Below are 16602 nucleotides of genomic sequence, written 5' to 3'. Positions count from 1 at the left end.
TGGGTTCCTAGACCAGAGATAAGAATCGTGCAGTCTGCCAGCTGCTGGATTGCAGATACTGTACCAGCTGTCCTAGCCAGTACAGTCAATGTCAAGAATGCTGAGAGTGGCAGTTCAGCAACATCTACCTCTGTTCTAGACAAAGGGTTGGTTACTTGTCTCATCAAGGTGAACTTAGGGACTATTTACTGCAACATTTTAGTCTTCTGGTATTCCTGTTCAGGAAAGCTGAAGATAATATATTTATTCAGCAAACAGCTTTAAGCATGTCATTGGACATTAAGCAATGTGATTGATTACAGGTTGACTCTTTATTCTGAGCAGGAATACATATGCAAACAGTTAACATATGCTAATTAATTTTATAGTTCCCAACTTTAATCACTTGCTGAATAATAATAATAAGCTCCACAGCAAACATGGTGACAAAAACCCTCTACCTCCTCAAAGATATTGCCGCAATGATTACACAGGACAGCTCTATGTGACTCTAGGAAGTGTGAAGGAGAGCAGCCCATCTTTAGAAGTTTAAAACAATTCAGATATTAAAGCAATAAAAATAATTCGAACTGACTCAAAAATGTTAAAACAAATAGGATAAAACATCTTAAAACAGTTCAAAACCAAGCATATGTAACTTTTGGATAAAATCAATTAAGATACAAATGCTTTATTACAAAGCTATGCTTTAACTTGGCACTAGAACGAAACTAACATCTCTGCAACTTGAGCCTCCAAGGAAAAGACAAACAGGTTGGCACTGCAGAGAAGACACTGTACTGCAGAGGTGGCTAACTATGGAAGGCTAGGGGGACACATTAACCCCACCATGAGACCTTGGAGGGCCATCACCCTCACTGTAGAAGAATAATATTTTGGTCCCCGAATGCCATCTATGGGGCATGAGGGTATTCTCACCATGTTCTGGGGCATTCCATGGCCCCTAAAGCTGTGTGTGTGTGTGTGTGTGTCATTTTGAGGTACAAAATTTTTGACACTTTGGCAAATTTGTTTTGACCCCTGAGGGGTCTAAGGGCTCCCCCTCCAAATTTGGTGGAAATGCCCTCATAGACCCCAGGAGGTTTTTTTCTGGGCATTATTTATCAATAAAGTTTTAATCTGCAAATGAAATTACTCCTAGGGGGCCTTGGGAGCCACAAAAACAGCCAACCAGCCGTACTTTGCCCACCCCTGCCCTACAGGGTCCTTTGACAATATTTTGTGCTCATGGTGGGGATAGACCTGGGTTCCCAGGTAGGCATATATAGGAAGATACTCTCCTTCATAAATCAAAGTCTCAAGACATTAAGGGCTTTGGATGTCATTAGTAGCAACTTGAATTCAGATAGGCAGGGGGTGTGACACCACTACTTCCCAAACATCTGCCTTTCGGCAGAAATAGCCTGTGCCACTCACCTGTATCCCTTTTAAATGCTGGGGATGATGTGAGTAGGGTGAGGCTCAGTGGGAGGAGAAAGGAGAGGCTGGGGGGGGGGGATTGTTAAAATTTAAAAATATATTTTAATTTTTTATTTCAACATCTAACATCTTACCAAATTTTCACTTTAACCACATGAAACTATGTACATGTAAACACAGGTAGATTTTCATGATATTGTATTTAAATATATAATTTTAATTTTGCTAGTTGTTTATATCTTAACTGAATACATAATTGTATTCAGCAATATACAAGAATTACAACTGATAAGTAACATCAGCACACAAAAAAAAACATTACTAAGGATCCTATATGGTATGGTAAGGGGGGAGGTCAATGGGAGAGATCACATTATAAATTACGGTACCAGGTGACACCAACCCAAGTGATGCCACTGCAGACAGGAAGCATACTGGCAGCCAGTGCAATTTTTATAAAAAACAGTTTGATGTGATGTGTACATGATATTACCCCCTGAAATTTTGTTTCTCTGTTCTGTACCAGCTGTAGCTCCTGAGTTATCTTCAAGAGCAGACCATGTCAAGTGCATTACAGTGATATAATTGGACTACTGTGGCTAATTTATTCCTGCCCAAGAGGGGCCGCAGGTGATGAACCAGCTGGAGCTGGAGCCAAGCACTCTGAGCCATGGAGTCCACCTGGCCTCCAGTGACAGAGATGGATCCAAGAGCAGAAAATAAATTATTTCTTCCATGGGTACACTAATAGTAGAGGGAACGAAGAAAGAGAGAGGGAGGGAATGAGATGGAATGTGTCTAAAGAAGAAAAGTTGATTCACAACTATTTCATATTCCAATGCAAAAAGAGACCAATCCTTTCCATCACCACCCAGTCCCTCGCCATAGGTGTCTGCTGTTATCTGGTGGACTATAAGCATCCGTTCTTGACAGGGACTGGCATGTTGATATAAAAGGGTTAATGCATTTAGTTAATAATTTATAAGCTTAAAAATGATTCATTTCTATTTACATTATAATTGGGGCAAATGTGTTTATGTTAAATTGCCATTTAAACTGGAGGTAAATCTCTGCACTAAAAGCCATTTTTGTTTGTTAAGAATTATGGATGAAGAAAGCTGAAAAAATGCCACCTAGGATATTGCTCCCCCCATCTCTGTTTTGAGCTGCAGAGGATAGGGCTGCACTGATTTCAGAAAATTGTATTTCCCACCCATTCCACCAAAACCCCTTCTCTACAAACTCACCTCTCTTCCCCCTTTATTTTTTCAGCCTACTGATTTCCATGTGGCTTCCAGCAAAAGTTCCATGTTAAGAACGTAAAACTCTATGCAGTGCTCAGTGTAGAACAGAACAGGACTGCCCAAGTAAGTAATCTTGTGATCAATTTTTTAAAATTTCCCAGCCCTGAGGAACCAGTTAAAAGTAAATATTTTTTACAAAATGAGAAAGAACTAGGCTTTGGGTCAAGAAACCACCTGGAAAACATAACATTTGTTATGTCGTACGGTGTCCCATTTAATTAATTAATATCTTAAATCTGGAATTAGGTTAAGACTGAAATTCCAGGTTAATAAATTTAGTTTAAAATAAATTCAATAAAGTTGCCTCTTTTGTTAGAAAATTTTAAAATTAATTTATATTTAGTCAGTTTTAACTAGTCGATTCCCATCTCTGGTTACACAGATGGTTTGTTAAGAATTATGGATTGTTAAGCATCCTAACCTTCAAATACATTATCTTGTGGATATTACTTATTTGATTTATAACATCTTCTTCCTCCTAAAAATTCATGACAGCTAACTAAGGATCCACAGATATATTGTGAGAAAAGAAAGGCAATGATGGTACAAGCAAAGGTTAACGGTGGCCTGTAAGGTCACCCTGAGCCCTAACTTTCTAAATTCAAAATATAATTAAAATGGGCCTGGGAAAGGAGATGTGGGATGAAACGAAAGGGAAGGGTGCAAGGTCGATGGAAGTGATAGCATGAAACTGCCTTGAAGTAGGAACAAAGAGTTAAACAAACATTCTGGGATTTTTTAAAAAAAAGGCTTTGGGTTGGGGAGAGGTTTATCACAAATCAAAAGAAATGGGCTGTAGACTTCTTGCCATGGGTTCCCAAGACAAAGGTGTGTGTTGTGTATACAAGACCGGTCATATGTGCAGCCCTTAGGTGGAGATCTCTAACTTTTCCAAACATTAATGAGCATCAGAGTATTTAGTGGTATAGTGTTCTTCCAATGTTGTGGTAACAGAGGAGCTTTAAAAAGAGGTGTGCTTTGGAGAATCAGGAATTCAAATAGTGGTTAAGATGCTGGCTCTGTGGATTGCAAGATTGACAGGTTGGCAGTTCAAGGTCCAGCTGCCGCATGATGGGGTGAGCTCCCATCACTAGTCCCAGCTTCTGCCAACCTAGCAGTTCAAAAGCATGCAAATGCAAGTAGTAGATAAATCACTCAGGTTGGAAGGTAAACAGCATTCTGTGCAATCATGCTGGCCATATGATCACAGAGTAGTTTCTGACAATGCTGGCTCTTTGGCTTAGTAACGGAGATGATCACCGCACCCTATGGTCGAAAACGACTTGACAACCTTGTCAATCGGGCATACCTTTACCTTTTTTTAGTATCCATTAATTATTAAGTATGTGTGCCCACGGGCCACTTAAACTTGTTTTCCTCTCCCTGGACTGCAGTCTGTCTTCATGACACATAGCCAAAGCTTTGATTCAGCTGCACCCTGTCTTCATGATGTGAGGGCAGTTCGGCATCGAATCTGGGTCAACCCTGTCTCAACCTGGTTTAAAATAACTTACCTTTTGCTGTCAATTTTCTTTGAAAATCCGAGCACTCCAAAGCGATGCTGGGCAGCTGTCTACATGCACATCATGCTGTGCTGCCCAGTGCTGCTACTGCTGGCATGAGTTGCTCCATCTGAAGTCACAACAAAGTGCCTAGCCATGTGATTGATGGTGGGTGCCTCATTTTCAATCTCAGAGAAAGCAACTCAGGCCACTAGCAGTGGCACCAGGCAGCACAGCAGGATGTATGTGTAGAAAGCTGTCCAGTGTCAAGGCAGCTTCGAGACTAGAATGCTCCAGGAGTAGCCTAGACTATTCTGGCCAGTGTAGACCTGCCCATTGTCAGATAATGTGGCATGTCCCAAATAGTGTCACTTTTTGTCCCTGTGCTATTGTGATCCAACCTATGGCTATTTCACTCAGATGCAACAGCGTCACTGGGAGAGTGTGTGGATACAGACCGCACCAGGTGACACCCCAGAAGGAGGTGACACCAAAGAAGGGGGGGTGACACTGGTTGGCTTCCTGCCTACCGGCAGGCACTGTTTTGGCCCACACAATCGCTCTTGCACTTGGCACAGGGCTTTTGGGGACCTCCTGTGTCTGCCACAGGGCCTTTGAGGACCTTTTGCACCTGGCGCAGGGTCTTTGGGGACGTTCTGTACCCAGCACAGGGTTTTTGGGACCTCCTGCATCTGGTGCAGGACTTTTGGGGACCTCTTGTGCCCGGCACGAGGCCTTTGGGGACTTCCTGCACTCGGAGCTGGGCCTTTGGAGACCTCCTGAGCTCAGCATGAGGGCTTTTGGGGACCTCATGGGGGCTGTGTTGCGGGTTCCTTGGCATCCCCTCACCCCAGAAATCCTGCTGGAAGTCTGGGGCCAGAAGCCCCACCTCCTGGAAGTCCCGCTCCCCACACCAGGTGTCACCAGGCATAGGAACACCACTGCTTCGATATTCTATCCATCTGATTGGAATTGCTTTCAGGACACTTATTGTTATTAGAACCACAGTTGTTTCATTTTCCCAGAGGTGTTGAATCTCAATTTGTAGGTCTCAACATCATGAAGATGAGGATGAGTTTTAGATTTAGCATGGTAATATACTTTAAGAACCTCACACACATATGGGCTAGTTTTGGTGTAATGATCCTATCTTAAAGATCTTTGTCCCCCAACCATACCAGTCTTCTGTACATCATACACACACTTGGTCAGAGTATTGTTTCACCTTGGCTAAATATATCTCATACAAGTTAATGCACTAACTGTTCTTTTTAGGGTTTTTTAAAAAGTAAAGTGAGTTCCTGGGTATATTAAAATCTGCAAAGCTATAAATGTACTTGCTTATTCATACTTCTGGCTTTAGTTTCTGCTCCCCCCTACTTAGTGGCTGCCAGAGGTATGGAATTGTTATTATCCACCACTGATTCTTCTTTTAAATTGGATTGAGATCCACATGTACTGTATCAGCAGTTATCAAAGACATGACAGTTATGTCTTGGACAGCCAGCATCTGGAGCACAAGCCAGACAGCAAAAAGCTAAAAATAAATAGAAAAGCAATGAAGTTCCTTTTTTCTACAACTCTGTGTTCATTTGCGCATATTTGCATGTACTTCTCTCACCAAAATCTATGGAGTACAGCCATGGTTATCCATGCACTGAGCTTTAACCGACAGGACACAATGGCATTACATTAAACACGTTAATTATTGCTCCAAAAGATAATTCTATCAATAGAAAGAGGTAGACAACTATAATGTGCTGACTTACATCTTAGTCCTTTAAAAATTACTACTCCTGTGAATAAAAAAGACTAAGGAAGGTTGTGCCAATGGTATTCTTACTTATCTAAAAAAAGACATTTCTGTCTTGAAATAAATGTCAGCCAGAATTTGACAACCTGGATATGTCATCTGTGTAAAAAGTTGCTAATATCTGAAGGTACCCACAGAATTAAAAAGTGACACATGTCAAGATATTCAAAAGATGGTGCTTTACAGGTAGAAAAGCTTGGGCATTAGGCTTCTTCAGAGGGCTATATAAAAGGAGTTAAATTGGAGTGGCAAATGATGTCAAAGTTGCTGCTCATCAAAAAGCTCTTTGGCTTCAACTTTGCAAACCCTGCCTCTTCTATGCTATGGTTGCTGCCCCTATGTCATGATAGCATAGTGAATATAACCAAGACAGCATATACTAATATCTATGCAGAAAATTTCTTTTTGAAAATTCCACATGGTTAAATCCCTAAATATGAGCATGCATGGAAATCCCCAAATATCATTCACTTCAGGAGACCATCTCACAAAGTAGTTGCTGGCCATCCTAAAAAAAGACTCCAAACCCACCCTTATGAACAACTGCATTTCTCTCTTCAAGCCGGGGCTGGAATATTTTGAACAAGTGTCTGAAGAGACATTAATGCAAAACCAACAAACAAGTTCACAGTGCAACTATTAATTTAAAGCTAAAATACAACATGTGTAGCCAATAGCCTTAATAATAACCAGCTGTTATACTTTTCAGACTCTCCCATTATACAGTATTACATGTTCCCTTTTCTAAACATCAATTCCCACAATACCATTTATAAAAATGCTTCCTAAATTAGACTGTTAACATCTGCTGGTTTTGTTTCTGGGTTGTTGTTTTTTGTTTGTTTTTGTCAATGCCTTGTTGGGCTTTCCTTTGATGGTCTCTGCTGTGACCAGTAAATCTTGCTTGCTGTGACATTAACTAGAGGGGAGATAAGTAATGCTTTGCTGTAAGCCCCTACTAGAAAAATAACTAGGTAGAAGCTAATTCTCTACCCACTGCATTTCAGAAGACATTTACAACTGGGTTCACAAAACACACTTAAATTCAATGTCTAAAATTTATCCACTCTTGTGATTTCTGGCCACTTACCTATAATACTGTAGCTCTGATTCTAGCTGCTGGATATATGTCTGCAACTGTGGCACTTTCTGGGCTTTGGCTTCTAGCTCCTTTACTTTTTCAAGGCTGTTAAGGACTGCATATCTTGCTTCTTCAACCTTCTTCCTCATTTCTGCTTGTTCCCTCTTTAGGGTGCGATTGCAGTCTTCTAGGGCAACAAGGGCTTCACGAGAATTCCTCAGTTCTTTTTCCAGTTGTTGATTAAACTTAATGGCTTCTTCAATTTGTCCATCCCTGGAACTCCGGACTAGTTCAAGCTCTTTTAGGACACTCTGAAGGCACTTGGAAGTCTGGGACTGGGTGTTAGTTAATTCTCTTTGGTTGCCTATAAAACAGGTTCCATTTTTCTTATGGCTAGAATGGATCTTCCATAATCCCACCTACAATAAATGGGTCAGGGGAAATATAATTTAGGAGCAATAAGTGCTTTAACAAAGCAGATTTGTTTTTAATGTGCTTGCAACCTACATTTTTGTTTTAAGTTTTGGATAATATGAGCCCATACAGTATCAGAAATAATGAACTATAGTACACTTGGTAAACTGAATAGACAACCATTTACAAATTCTTCATTCTTGACTATTTCACATTACATTTTATTTTATGAGTAAGATTCAAGTCATATTTCCCCTTCATTTCATTTGCATTGATTGGGAAGTTGATGCACAAGGTTGTTGCTTTCCAATCAGAACATGATATCTAGACAAAGAACTGGTGGCCTTCCAGACATTGTTAGACTCCATTTCTCTTTAGCCCCAAATGGCATGGCTGATTGTCAAGGCTAATGGGAGATAAAGAGCCTATAGAGACTGGCCTGAAAGGCCAACCTGTGGGCAGAATAAGGGCACATTGTCCTAATGACGCATGCCCTGATTCCGCCCCCAGGGCGCCATGATGCCGCACACTACTCCAGACATCCGCCACAGCTAAGGCACTCTTTGGAGGGTGCAAGAAGGAGCTGCTTTTTGCACCTCCTTTCTGCACCCTCAGAAGGCCAGATCTGGGCCATGGCATGAGGTTGCCACGGCCCCGATGTGGCTGCAGAAGCCGCCTCTTAAGGTCTCTATGTATGTACAGTCCCAAAGTCTACCAACGCCTCAAAAGTCACACACAGGTCCTCTAAGATCTACACACATGCCAACATGATCATGAATACATTGCTATGGGGGCGAATTGCTTTATTGATTCTCTGAGTAGTGCCAACAAAAATAACAACTTTTTGAGGTAGATTGTTGTTAAGCATACTAAACAATGTACATGCTACAAGCTAAATAATAGGGATGAGACATTATTTATTTATGTTTTACTTAAGGGGAAATTATAATTTAGGAAGCATCTTGGAGGCTGAATTCTAGAAGTGGGCAGGGGCAAGATCAGAGCAGGCAGAGCCAAAGCAAACTGGGCAGAGTCAGATGTGATTCTTACCCATTCTCACCCAAGCATACAAACCACTGATCAGTTTTAGGACTGTCTGCTTAGGGCCAAGCTCCAGTGCAACAGCTGTCAGGCTTACAAAGCCCAATTCAGCTTAAGGCCAGACAGTTTAAGAGCAGGTATTCAAAGTTTTTAAAATGCTATTTCAAAAGGTGTTGGGGGGAAATTAAAACACCCTCTTATCTCCAATCTCTGATCAGAGACAACAGCAGAAGGTTGTGAGCTAGAAGGGAAACCCACAGATATTATGATATTCACTTAAATCCCATTTTTCTCCCACTGCAGGGACTCAAGATTGCGAACAGCATATTTAAAACAATACAATTTAAAAACGATACAAAAGCAGTTTTAAAAGTTAAAACGGCCATGCTTTAAAATGTACATCTAGTCTGTAGCCGGCAGGTTACTCATGCTTGTTATAGAAGTACAAACTTGTAGAGTGCACATTTGAAAGCATACATCTACCATCAGCTCTAAAGACAGAAGCACAAATATTTGTGTGCATGTCTGTATATTTAACATGATGTCCTAGCAGAAATTCAAACATGTATCATGCAATAACAACTTGATCCTAGGGTTTGCTGCATGAAATGGAGAAACTACATGAGACAGTGTGTGTTACCACTATGAACCTAGTGTTACATGGTTTATATTTAAGTTAAATATGCTCACACACCACTACAGCATACAGCTGTATATTCTTATTATCATTTTTACTTAAAACCTTTCTATCTCATACTTCCATCTTTAAAAGATGCTGAAAACAGCTAACACATCACTGAAATTGTAAGATCCAATCCAACATCAATGTCAGCAAATGAAAACAAACAGCACAGCAATTATTTTTTCCTAATGCAGAAAAAAAATTGGCACATAGGCACCAGATAACAGTCTCTGAAGAAAGAATTTCCCAAAGTCTGGGCTACCACTAATAAGACCTTATCTCTTTCACTAAATTAAGCTGGTGTTTGTTGTTTCTGTGTGCCTTCAAGTTATTTCCAACCTATGGTGACCCTACAGCTAACCTATTATGGGGGTTTCTTGACAAGATGTGTTCAGAGGAGTTTTAGCCTTTGCCATCCTCTGAGGCTGACTTGCCCAAAGTCACCCAGTGGGTTTCCATGACTATGCACAGCTGGTGTCTGATAATCTCTCTTTTATGGTGTGATTATATTATAGTGTATATTTTGCAAAATATAGGCCTGTTACAGACTGCCAATATAAAGCTGCTTCGGGTCTCTTTGGAGGTATGCTATTTAAATGATGCATGCATCCTAAGAATCCGGAAGCTGCACCAAAGCTGCACTCCAGTGCTTAGGAATGGAGTGTGGCTTTGGCGTGACCTCCGGACTCTTAGGACCCATGTATCATTTAAATAGCATACCTCCAAAGAGACCCGAAGCAGCTTTATTTTGGCAGTCTGTAACAGGCCACTGTGTATATTCTGCATAGAGGAGACAATATGCTCTCATCTGCTGTCCTAGTCCCTGCAGGCATACAGCTGCTAATCGGAACATGCCTGAGGGCATAAAATGTTATGCACCTAGGCTCTCTATGTGTGACCTAGGAGTCTACCCTCTTGAGGGTTCTGAATGATGAAGGTTGTGAATACACAGGCACTCTTACAGGATATGCTGGATGAACAAAAGAGTAAGGACAGCAATTTAGTGCCACTCCCTTCCACAAACATCTTTTCAGTGCCACTTCTGAAGCAGGACAGACGCAGAAAGAACAATGGGGCTTCAAATGATAATCAGCCAGGCAGTTCCATATGGGAATGGGTGGTCCTCTATTCTGAAATGCAGGTTTATAAAATGCTCCAAATGAAATTAGTAAACAGTGATTGTTTCACTTCAGATGCTTACATTATTTAGCTGGATGGTTATGCAGAATCATAGAATCATAGAGTTGGAAGAGACCGCAAGGGCCATCCAGTTCAACCCCGCCATGCAGGAAATTTAAATCAAAGCATCAGATGGCCATCCAGCCTCTATTTAAAGACCTCCAAGGAGGGAGACTCCACTACACTCCAAGGGAGTTTGTTCCACTGTTGAACAGCCCTTACTGTCAGGAAATTCCTCCTAATGTTGAGGTGAAATCTCTTTTCCTGTAGCTTGCATCCACTGCTCCTGGTCCTAGTCTCTGGAGCAACAGAAAACAAGCTTGTTCCTCCTCAATATGACATCCCTTCAAATATTTAAACAGGGCTATCATATCACCTCTTAACCTTCTTTTCTCCAGGCTAAACATCCCCAGCTCCCTGAGTCGTTCCTCATAGGGCATGGTTTCCAGACCCGTCACCATTTTAGTTGCCCTCCGTTGGACACGCTCCAGTTTCTCAGTGTCCTTGAATTGTGGTGCCCAGAACTGGACACAGTATTCCAGGTGGGGCCTGACCCGAGCAGATTAGAGTGGCACTATTACTTTTCTTGATCTAGACACTATAGTTTTATTGATGCAGCCTAAAATCGCATTGGCCTTGTTAGCTGCTGCATCGCACTGTTGACTCATGTTCAATTTGTGGTCTACTTAGACTCCCAGATCCCTTTCACACTTAGTCTCCTTAAGCCAGGTGTCACCCATCCTATATCTCTGCATTTCATTTTTCCGCCCTAAATGCAGTACTTTTCATTTCTCCATGTTGAATTATTTTGTTAGCTTTGGCCCAGCTTTCTAATCTATTCAGGTCATTCTGAAGATTGATCCCATCCTCAGGGGTATTAGCTACTCCTCCTAATTTTGTGTCATCTGCAAATTTGATAAGTATACTCCCAATTCTGTCATCCAAGTCATTGATAAAGATGTTGAATAGCACTGGGCCCAGGATAGAGCCCTGTGGGACCCCACTGGTCACTTCTCTCCAGGATGAAAAGGAGCCATTGTTGAACACCCTTTGGGTTCAGCCAGTCAACCAATTACAAATCCATGTAACAGTTACCTTGTCTGACCCACATTTCACTAGCTTGCTTGCAAGAATGTCATGGGGAACCCTGTCAAAAGCCTCAAGATATACTATATCCACAGCATTCCCTTCATCTACCAAGCTGGTAATTTTATCAAAAAAAGAGATTAGATTTGTCTGGCATGACTTGTTTCTCTGAAACCCATGCTGACTTTCTGTGATTATGGCATTGCTTTCTAGATGTTCACAGACTCTCTGGGCTTTATCACACGGGGGGTTTTGCAGCTCTGATCCGATGTTACTGCAGGTCCAAGGATGCAAATTCACGCAATAACGTGATGTATTATCACACGTGATTGCTTTCTTTGGGGGGTCATTGTGAGGCGGATCCACAGTCAATTCGGAGTGACAAGTGAATTCACAAAAATTGTTTCCAAGCTCACTTCAATTTCACTTCGAATTGGTCTGGTGTGGAAGATCACCCCAATCTCACCCCCAATGATTCCCTGTGACCTGTCCCATCATCACCTGCCTGCTCCTTCTCCCCAATCTCACCCCCTCTGGCATCCTGCCACCTGTCCCATCATCCCCTGCATATTCCCTCTCCCCAATTTCTTCCCCTCTGCCACCGTGCCACCTGTCTCATCATCCCCTGCCTCCTCCTCCTCCCCTATTTCGCCCCCTCTGGCATCCTGCCACCTGTCCCATCATCCTCTGCCTCCTCCTTCACTCCGATGAAGGATGACAGCTAAGGAGGGGGCAGGGAAGGATGACAACGTCCAGAGCCCCACTGAGCATGTGTAAGGATGCCAATTTGAATTGTTGAATCCCTCTGGTGTGGTAATATAATGTGCACCTGCTCCGCTTTGCCCAAATAGAAACCACAGTTTCGTTCCTCAGGTATGATAATACATCACATGAATTGCCTTGGATCCAAAGTGACTCTGCTTCATATTGGAGCTCCTGTTTCACGTGTGATAAGGAGATCTGTTTAATGATCTGCTCTAAAAATATGCATTTCCACACACAAATAAAAACAGAAGAAATTTAGAAGTGACTTCTCTACTCAGAACCAAGGATTCATATTGAAAATAATGGAAATAGATTCTGTCTAATTGGTAGTAGTTTTGGTTCAGCGGAATACTAGAGTAAATTAGCATTAAGCTCCATTTATTTTTATACTTCAATTGCAGAGAATTGCATTGCAGAACACTGAAATCAATGTGCTTAACTTTGTTAGATTTTGGTTTTTAGTAACATGTAATGATTTTGTCCCACGAAATGCACTACCTTTCCATAGTGGTGTGATTGCGTGCTAATGTGAGGCAAGAGGCTATTGCTGATGGCAGCAGTGCTGCTGGTAAGGTCACCCATGTTAGACAGGCTTTTGCTTAGGAGCCAGACTAAATATGCCAAGCATCAAATAGACTACACATTTAGAAGCAGAAGTAGTGTGTCACTGAAGTGTGTGTGTGTGAGGAGTGGGGACTGTAATGGGTGGCACCACAGGGTGGGGGGACCCACTTGGGCCCTCTTTGGGGTAGGAGGGGTGAATATGTGCCCTTCCCAGCTGCTCTGTTGCTGGGCTTTCTCCCTGGAGAGGAAGCCAGATGACAGGGGAGGGAAAGGATGCCATTACTGGCTGCTCCATGGCTGGGCTTTCTCTCTGGGGAGGAAGCCCAGTGACACAGGAGAAGAGGGGCAAACGTGTGTACTGCCCAGCTGCTCTGTTGCTGGGCTTTCCCCTTGAGAAGGAGGCCTGGTGATGGAGCAGCAAGAAGGGTGGATGCAACCCCTCTGTCCCCTCCTGCTGCCTTACTTGCCCAGCAAGAGTGAAGCAATGGTTGGGGAGGTAGGAGAGGAAAGGGAGTCTGCTGACACCCGGCAATCCTTCCAGGGTCTGGCCAAGCAGCAGGGCGTAGGCAGGTTTCTGAGTTACTGGGAGTGGGCAGGGAAGGCCGCCCTGCAATGCTAGCCATCTGTACTGAGTGCCACTCTAGCTAGTGATGCCACTGAGCAGAAGATGGAGGAGCTCCTTTCTTGCAGCAAAATCAAGACCAGGCACAGGTTGTGGCACAGATCATGCACTGCTAATATCAAAAATTAGAATAAAGCTAAAGAAGAACACTAAACCAACCATTGTGCCAAAACATAACCTGAAGCACATCCCTGTAGCATTTAAAGAAATGTTAAAAAAGAGATTTGCATTATTAAGCCTAATAAACTGGGAGTCAGAGGAAATCTGGACTGAAGCCAGGAACACTATCGGGAAGGAATGCAAGAAGACACTATATCCAGCTAAAAAGAAAAGGAAGCCTCAATCTCTTCAAATAGTTAAAGACAGCTGAGAAGCAAAAGGGCAAGTTGGAAGAATAAGAGTTATAACCCTGAATGCAACTGTACAATGACTTGTGTGTAGGGTCAAGGAGAAGTACTTTAGTAATCAATGCAGGAAAACAATTGATGAGAATAGGAAAAAAAGGAAGAACAAGAGACCTCTTCCACAAGATCTGAGAAATCCAAGGGAAATTTAAACGAAAATTGGAGGTACTCTATGATCAGCAGAGGAACACATTACATGACTAAGAGAAAGAAAAAGATGATGAAAACTGTATGCAAGACAATGAATTATATAAAATAGATGAAAGGATGACAGAATAATTCAAGGAAGAGCCATTTGAAGACAAACCTCCAATTTTAGAAAGTGAAGCTGCTCTCAGACCACTTGGGACAAAGAAATCATCTGCAACAGATAGCATACAGTAAAGAGCTGCTTCAAACTACAGAGACAAAATCTACTCTAGTTCTAACTAAAATCTGTCAATAAGTCCAGAAAACAAAACAATGGCCCATGTATTGGAAATGCTCAATAATGGCAGGAATTGCAGTAATCACTAAAAAGTATATACATTCTATTAAAATCAACATGATCTAGACATAAGCAAACAGAAGTTGGGCTGAAGTCTAAAATTATGTTATCCAACCAGAAACCCTCTGAAAACAGAGCTCAAAACATTTCCACAAAGTATCTTATCTTAAAAATAAATAAATCATGCTCTTCCTATGTATTTTTCATCTTTGCCTGGCCTTGAAATCAAGTCCTATGGATAGATCAACTATCTTGATCATGTGTGTGAGGAGCTCACACACTTGATAGATCATACTGATAGATCAGTTATGCTGATCTTGGAAGCTAATTGATACATGACACGTTTTTCCTTCTGTCCGGCCCAAAGATAAACACAGGCTGAGTGCCAAAGGCAGCCCCAAAGGGCATTTACACAGAAGTGCATTGTGTACTTTCAAGCGTTATTTTCAGAGCGGAGGGGACTGCAACTTCGAAGGTAGAGCTTCAAAGGCACAGCTGGGTTGCGTTCTTTGTTGATCAGCTTGTTACAAAATAGACGCCAGACCTCAAAACCAATCCTTGGAAACAGGGGCACCTGATTTCAGAGCCTCAGCCCTAAGACACAGACAGTTCTCTTCTCCACTTGTAGTGATCTCAGGATGCTAAGGGAAGGAGGACCCCTGCTCTGGCGGCGGAAGGGAGGCCGGGCCGGAGGAGGAGGAGGAGGCGGAGGGGAAGGGAAGGGAAGGGAAGGGAGGGAGGGCGGGAGGCGCTGCGGCCGGACCTGGAGGGCGAGGGCTCGGGCGTCGCTGCTCTGGAGGGCGGCGCGCATGTCCTCGACCAGCTCGCGGAGGCTGGCGTTCTCGTCCTCCAGCCTCAGGATGCGGTCCTCGGCCTGCTCCAGCGCCACCACCTCCTCGTAGCACTCCCGGCTCGGGCAGCAGGGGAGGGCGGCGGGCGGCGGGGAAGAGGAGGAGGAGGCTGGCCCGGCTGAAGGCTGCCTCCCTGGGCGCGGGGCCGCCTTCTCCCGGCGATGGTGGCGCCGGCGTCGTCGGAGGGGGCTGCGGAGCCGGATCTGGGCCTGGATGTGCTCCGTCTCGGGCCCCAGCGGCATCCGGGCCAGGCTCCCCCCGGGGCCCCCCTCCGCCTTCTCCTGGTGGGCGCCGAAGTAGCCGCAGAGCCGGGCGTGGAACTGGCGGAAGGTCAGCTCCGCGGGGAGCCCTCGGCACAGGCCCCGGCCTTCCTCTTCCTCCTCCTCCTGGCCTTCTTCCTGCTCCCCGTCGGGGAGGCCCAGCACCCGGCAGAGGGCCTGGAAGTCCTGCCGGGGGAGGGCGCCTGTGCCCGGGGCGTCCAGGTGGTGGAAGAGCTCCTGCAGGTACTGGTCCAGCCCCGTCGCCAGCACCGCCACCTCGTTGCCCTCCGCCCCCAGGGCCCCGAAGTGCAGCGCCAGGGCGCTGGGGAGCCACTCCCGACGCCGCCCCAAGGAAGAAGGAGGAGAAGGGCGCCACATCCTCTGCCGACGCCTCCGACCCAGACGCCACCGGCAGCCCGGCTCTGGGCTACCCCCGGACTCCGGCCCAGGCTGCCCCGCCTCCGCCCAGGCCCCTCGGGGGACAGGACAGGAGCCGCCTCCCGGGAAGGAGGGAGGAGGAGGAGGAGGAGGAGGAGGAGGGCCCGCCCGGAGCCTCCCTCCCTGCGGGCCCCGAGTGGCGCTTCTTCGCAGGAGCAAAGCCAAGGCGCCCCAAGTGAGCCGCCTGGAGTCCGAGGGAGAGGGTCTGGCCTCTGAGGCCCTGCAGGGAAGGAAGAAGGGGCGGCAGCAGCCGCCGCTTTCCCAGGCTAGAATCCACTTCCTCAGATGCAGTTGGAGAGGAGGAGGAGGAGGAGGAGGAAGAGGAGGAGGGTGATGGTGCCTTGCAGCAGCCCCTCTGAGATTGACTGAAAAAGAGAAGTTGGCAGCATGAACTTTCCTAGACTTGGGTCCACTCCACCAAATGCATCTGAGGAAGCAGACTGAGGTCCCGGAAAGCTCCTGCTGCCAGCCTCTTTCACGGAGTCTCAAAGGTGCTGCAAGACCCTCTCTGCCACTGATTCTGCAGACCAACAGGGCTAGAAGACCTTTCAATTCCAGGAGTGCCAGGGAATGCTTCTCAACTAGTGCTGCTCAAAGGGGGCAGAGACAGAGGACCCAGCCAAAGGGAAAACCCCAAACCCTTCCCTAGTGACCGGGCTCCCCCTCACTGCAAAGCAGGGCCAGGCACAG

At 44.6% G+C, this 16602-nt stretch overlaps 1 protein-coding gene across 3 annotated transcripts in view; it reads right to left on the bottom strand.

The window, feature by feature from the left end:
- Positions 1-15858, bottom strand: part of EFCC1 (EF-hand and coiled-coil domain containing 1) — a 91485-nt gene extending 75627 nt beyond the window's left edge. For all 3 annotated transcript variants that reach the window (XM_089523203.1, XM_089523210.1, XM_089523220.1), the window contains exons 1-2: positions 15127-15858; positions 7129-7538 (exon numbers count right to left, since the gene is read on the bottom strand). In XM_089523203.1, coding sequence (XP_089379329.1) covers positions 7129-7538; positions 15127-15852 — 1136 coding nt within the window. In that variant the 5' untranslated portion in view covers positions 15853-15858. The remainder of the gene's footprint in view (positions 1-7128; positions 7539-15126) is intronic.
- Between the last annotated feature and the right edge of the window lie 744 nt (positions 15859-16602).

Source organism: Sceloporus occidentalis, unplaced genomic scaffold (assembly GCF_023333645.1).
Source record: "Sceloporus occidentalis isolate IW3139 unplaced genomic scaffold, rSceOcc1.0.p SCAF_1, whole genome shotgun sequence".
Taxonomy (NCBI): Eukaryota; Metazoa; Chordata; class Lepidosauria; order Squamata; family Phrynosomatidae; genus Sceloporus; species Sceloporus occidentalis.
Note: the sequence above shows the minus strand (reverse complement) of the source record. Positions and strands in the feature narration are given on the sequence as shown.